The sequence below is a fragment of the Sphaeroforma arctica genome, assembly GCF_001186125.1.
Source record: "Sphaeroforma arctica JP610 unplaced genomic scaffold supercont1.2462, whole genome shotgun sequence".
NCBI lineage: Eukaryota > Ichthyosporea > Ichthyophonida > Sphaeroforma > Sphaeroforma arctica.
This window is the reverse complement of record NW_014038096.1, coordinates 1-6,425: the sequence shown is the minus strand read 5'-3', so window position 1 is coordinate 6,425 and position 6,425 is coordinate 1. Positions and strand designations below refer to the sequence as shown.

The window sequence follows — 6,425 nt, the reverse complement described above, 5'->3', positions numbered from 1 at the left end:
TGTATGTATGAGGGTAGTGTGTTACTGTTTGTATGAGGGAAATTGTTACTGTAGGTATGAGGGGAGTGTGTTACTGTAAGTATGAGGTGAGAGTGTTGCTGTAGGTATGAGGGAAATTTGTTATTGTAGGAATGAGGGGAGTGTGTTACTGTAGGTATGAGGGGTGTGTGTTACTGTAGGAATGAGGGGAGTGTGTTACTGTAGGAATGAGGGGAGTGTGTTACTGTAGGAATGAGGGGAGTGTGTTACTGTAGGAATGAGGGGATTGTGTTACTGTAGGTATGAGGAAAATGTGTTACTGTAGGAATGAATTGAGCACAAAGGTGTGAGTGAGCACTGTTAAGGCAAAATTAAAACAGACATAGTTGCTGACATGCGCACAAGCACAGGTATATACATGTACACGAGGACTCAGCGCAGTCCTTATACGTTATACTTTACACTGTCCCGTTGCACGAACTTCATCGTATTCCATCAAAGTGTTAAATACCAAGGTTAGTTCATGCCCAAATTCGCCCTCGCCTTTCACCTCACACCGTTCTGACTAGCCAGCCCATGCACACCAGTCTGCTCTCTAACTGACCTGCACCTCAACCACACCCACCCACTCCGTAGCACAACCACGACCACATCCACCGACCACGAAACAGTCAGTGTCTCGACTGACACCGACAGCCGCAGCACCAGCCGTAGCACCAGCACTAGCACCAGTGTAGGGTTTCTATCACCGCCACAGTTTACGTCGGCCGATGTGAGTCGACAACACAGTTTCGAATTACCCTATGCACGACCACACTCCCCTCCACGACCGGCTGCACCCCCTCCCTCACCACCCTCAGCAAGGGATCGCCCGTAAGTCAGTCTGTGGGGCAGAGTGAGAAGAATGATGCGTGGGGATGGGGTTATTTGTGTGGATGAGGAGTGTTGGACGTATACATATATATATATATATATATATAATGTATAAATATGTGCACCCGAATGTAGTATCAGTACCTACACTCGCACATGTATTCCTCACAGTGACGCATGCTTGTAACCCCAAACACGAAGCAAACGCTCACATTTCAACCACACGCACTGCTATCCCAACAGCACTCAAGCTCTACGATGACTATCCATCCGTACGTAAATGCACTGTTTGACCGTATCGTTCGGTCGCAGTCCGCAGTCAACCGTGTGCTTACTGTCCGCACACCACACCACTATTAACAAACGCAGACATTCACACACACACACACACACGCACATGCGAGAGCACACACACGCACATAAAACGCATCCCATACACCTATCTCTGTCGCACACGCTCGCACACACTCTTGTTGCACATCACTCACCTCAACCCTTGTGGTCTGTCCCCTGTTGTATCCGTTGTCGTGGGTATGTCACAGTCTGACACCCCCGCCCAGGCACACGCCCACATCACCGCCCTATGAGTACGTGCACTCAATGCTGCGGTCACTCTCAGCGAACAACTCACCGCGGGTGCAGCGACAGGCGCGGGTGTTGCCTACGCTGTCCAAAAGTCCGACTTTGTTTGAACAAACCGGTTCAGCAGGACGACAAATGGGACAAAACGGTCCTATGGCGCGACAGGACAGGCAGGTGGGTACTGCCCCCCGGGTTGGGAGTCACCAGCGTACGGCAGATACTTCTCAGGTAGGATTTGTGTAGGTAGCGCTGCGTAGGTAGACATATGTGGAGATAGGTAAGTGTGAGGGGTGAGGGGAGTTCGGTTACATTGTTGTGTTTTGTTGTGTTGGACATAGGGTTAGGGTGTGTGCGCACCTGTAAGGCGGTTGTGTGGAGTGGCTCACATATGTATAACGCACTAGCGTATGCCTTGAACGGCCAGATGACTATAAATATAAAAGTGTGTCTCAACGCGTTAGATGACTATAACAGTGTGTTTTAGCGTGTTTATCACAAAGTTAAACCCAAACTAAATTACCTTCCAGAGCATAGCCTATGCGGCTGGGCCCACACAATCGATGGTTGGCACCGCACGCCTCGACGATACCGCTTTCAAAGCGGTACCGGAAATGGGCTCGTCACCCAGAGATGTGAGAGACCATATGAAGTTCGGGTTTGAGGAGTCGATAGGGTGGACTGTTCCGAGTGGTGGTGTGTGGACAGCTGCATGGTGCTTGGGGGCGCTTAGAGTTTTAGGGTTTTGGGGTTTGGTATTGGGGTTAGAGTTTATCGGTTCTGAAGGGTGTTAGGTTTCAGGGTGTAGGGTTTTGAGGATAGAGAGGGTGTAGGGTTTAGGATTTATGTTTGTGTGTTTTGGATAGGGGTGTGTCGAAGGGGTGCAGCCAGAATTGGGATGAAACAGAAAGTGGTTGAGTGAGCTGGAATTCGTTTTCGGAACATACCTACTGATTTTGTTTTGGTGTTTGGTGTGTGTGTGTGAACGTACTTACTGATTTTGTTTTGGTGTGTGTGTGTGAACGTACCTACTGATGTTGTTTGGTGTTTGGTGTGTGTGTGTGTGAACGTACCTACTGATTTGGTTTGGTGTTGGTGTGTGTGTGTGAACGTACTTACTGATTTTGTTTTGGTGTGTGTGTGTGAACGTACCTACCGATTTATTTTTGGTGTTTGGTGTGTGTGTGTGGACGTACCTACTGATTTTGTTTTGGTGTTTGGTGTGTGTGTATACGTACCTACTAATTTTGTTTTGGTGTTTGGTGTGTGTGTGTGTGTGTGTAAACGTATCTACTGATTTTGTTTTGGTGTGTATGTGCGGCTGTGATGAGTTGCCAGTCATATGCGGCTAATTAGACATAGGCCACAGATTGATTCTCGTGCAAGTTGTGCTGTGGTTGGTTCTATAAACATTCAACACGAAACGACATTCACGAGTTAATTGATACCGTATATTTGGTACAACTTAATTGATATGAATGATTATTACTTGTGAATACGAATTAAATACAAATGAATTGCTACTAATTTATTAATACAAATGAATTGCTACTAATTTATTAATACACATTAATTGATACTAATTTATTAATACACATTAATTGATACTAATTTATTAATACACATTAATTGATACTAATTTATTAATACACATTAATTGATACTAATTTATTAGTACACATTAATTGATACTAATTTATTAATACACATTAATTGATACTAATTTATTAATACACATTAATTGATACTAATTTATTAAAATATATTATCTGACATTAATTTATTAATACGAATGAAGTGTTACACCATACCTTTCTGATGCGAATTAATTGTCACTAATTTATCGGTGTGAACCTACAGCTGATGTGACGCAGGTGATCGATGTCGCAAGATTTCGCAATATCAGTTACGACAAACGACAAGAGATGCAGAGGGGCAGCATCACTTCATTGGGTAAGGGATAGGGCCACACCACGTTATGCTAATCAAACGGCTAAACCCTAAAACCCTAGAACCCTAAAACCCTATATGAAATAATCCTGCATTAATCCATCACACGTGTGTATTAATGCGTCCTATCTGTGAATTAATCCTGCATTAATCCGTCACACGTGTGTATTAATTCATCACATGCGTGCATTAATGCGCCCCATCTGTGAATTAATCCGTCACATCCGTGCATTATTCCGTCACGCGTGTGATTGTATTGCACTATCTCAGGCGCAATCGCAGGACAAGCGCCCTCGCAATCTCTGGGCGTCTTCACGGCTTGCCGCACCTCGTCGCCTTCAGAAGTGGTGTCACCAAATGCCACAGATAACTCCACCTCTCTGTCAGTTGTACATCCCAGTAGTCCAGTGTACACACGCACACACTCGCCCTTGCACTCACCGGTACTATCACCGTCACACATACACACACACACAAACACACACACACACACACACACGCCTGCACCTCCCCCACATGCACCCGGCACAGCTACAGACGCCCGACCCACAGTCAGCCAACTCTCTGTCACCACAGTCTGCATCACCACAGTCGCTGCACGCATACGCACACCCGCCTGTGCACACAACCACCCGCAACGATCACACAGCACCGCTGCACGTGACACTCCCCTACACACACACACGCACACGCACACGCACGACGTCTGTCCCACCTCCAGACACAGACGAACCCTTACCGTCCATGGAGAGAATGCCACGTAGAAACGGTAGGAATTTTGTGGTGTATGTGTGTGTGCGTGTGAGCGTGCGTGTGAGTGTGTGAGTGTGAGTGAGCGAGTGAGTGAGTGAGTGAGTGAGTAAGTGAGTGTATGTGTGTGTGAGGGTGGGTTAGGGGAGAGTATGTCTGCTAATGCTTCACGGATATATGCGGGCGTGATATTGATGTGCATTTTATGTGAGTTGTCAAATGGGCGTTCGTTTCTGTGGATTGGTCCGATTGGACAGTGGAAAGTATATTGGTTGACATACATTAGTGATCCTTATATACATGTGTATATTATCAATTGTTGATTAGTGATCCTTATATACATGTGTATATATCTATCACGTGTTGATTAGTGATACTTATATACATGTGTATATGAATAACACGTTTCATGGATTGTACGTATTAAGACTCGGTGCTACGTCGTAGTCACACATTATTTGTATATTACTACTCTACTATTACACTTGATACTTCAGACAGGCACACCCACACACAACACTCTCCCATAAATACATAACACTTTCTCACACACACAACACTTTATCACACAAACAACACACACTATCTCACACACTTGACACACTCTGTCACACACACAACACCTTTATACGCACACAACAATTTCATTTACGCACAACAACACACTCTCACACCCACAACACACTCTCACACACATAACACACACCTTCTCTTACACACACAACACACACTCTCTCACACACAACACACATTCTCTCTTACACCCACAACACACTCTCACACGCACACTCCACACACAACACACTCTCTCACACACACAACACACACCCTCTCTCACACCCGCAACACACTCACACACACACACAACACACTCATACACACACACAACACACTCACACACTCACACAACACACTCACACACACAGACAACACACACCCTCTCTAACACCCACAAGATACTCACACACACCCACATCACACTCTCTCACACACACAACACACACACGCTCTTACACCCACAACATACTCACACACACAGACAACACACTCTCTCACACCCACAGGTGCGAGTACAGCGGACTTTGTGCGGAGATCAAAGTCTCACGACACCACTCGCGGGCTATCGTCACTGCTGTTGCCCGCCCATGCACGCACACGGTCACCCTCACCTGTGTACAACGCACAAGTGCACGATGGTAACCATGGCAACAGCTCGAGTGGGAGTGAGAGCGAGGCAGTGAACATACACCTGGGCGTGTCCGCTGAATATTTGAACTCGCCGCGAAGGTCATTGACTCAGACTGCGCCTGCGCCTTCAGAGTTATCAGATGTGTTGCATTTGCCCCGCAGGGTTGCGCTCGGGTCGTACACAGGTGTGGACTATTTTTAGATGCGGAGTACGGTTCTATTTTTAGAACGGGATTACAATCCCGGGGTGGAGGGTCACGTATATACGGACTGTACTTTCGTGTAATGTCGTCTGTCTGGCTGTTATCTGTGTATTCAAATACGTTTCTGTCGATGTATTGTGTTACTTCGTCAGCTTTGTATATCCAGGTGTGTGCGTCGTTGTGCTCGTATTGCTGCGGTGTCCCAATCGGGTCGTTTGTGGTGCCATGCTTGACTCTGTGCGCACTTACATACGTTCCTGTACTGTGACCTTAATCCGCATCACACGGTCCTAAAAATACAGGACCTGCACCTCAAATCACAACCTCTCCCTCCCTTCCAGGACAATCAGCGGAGGACGGGGCGCACTCGGCATCATACTCAAGCACCACAACGTCACCCATTGTACCCGCACAGACGAACACAAGTGTACCTGTGCTCACCCCCACACTAGTAGAGGGTAACCCCATCCCAGACCCACAGGCACACGGCCACGCACAGCCACAGGCACACGAACAAGCACACACACACATACACACACACACACACACACAAACACGTGACCACACGCAGCAGCCAACACACTCTGCGAACACACAGCTACCAACACACGACCACCCACCACCACACACCCACCACCATATGCAACCACCGCCACACACACTCCCCGCCGCACAGGGGTATGCACAGGCACAAGAGACCACATACGCACAGGCACACGCACAGGCACAGACACAACCACACGGCCAAAGACAGCCCCACACACGCGGCAGGCTGAGCTATCGACCGACCATACCAGACTACCCACCCACTAGTGTCCCCAGGCCCAGCTCAGAGAGGTGTGTAGGGGGCGTGTGTTATGTGTGTTGAGAGAAAGAAAGTATGTATATCTACACATAGACATA

General features: G+C 47.3%; 1 protein-coding gene across 1 annotated transcript; it reads left to right on the top strand.

The window, feature by feature from the left end:
• Window positions 1–1,452: 1,452 nt before the first annotated feature.
• Window positions 1,453–6,390, top strand: SARC_12641 (hypothetical protein; the record flags this gene model as incomplete). The annotated part of the gene is made up of 7 exons (XM_014293247.1): window positions 1,453–1,662; window positions 1,962–2,127; window positions 3,292–3,384; window positions 3,652–3,824; window positions 3,913–4,150; window positions 5,196–5,504; window positions 5,864–6,390. 7 exons carry the CDS (start codon window positions 1,453–1,455, stop codon window positions 6,388–6,390), a joined length of 1,716 nt encoding a protein of 571 aa, XP_014148722.1.
• Window positions 6,391–6,425: the final 35 nt, after the last annotated feature.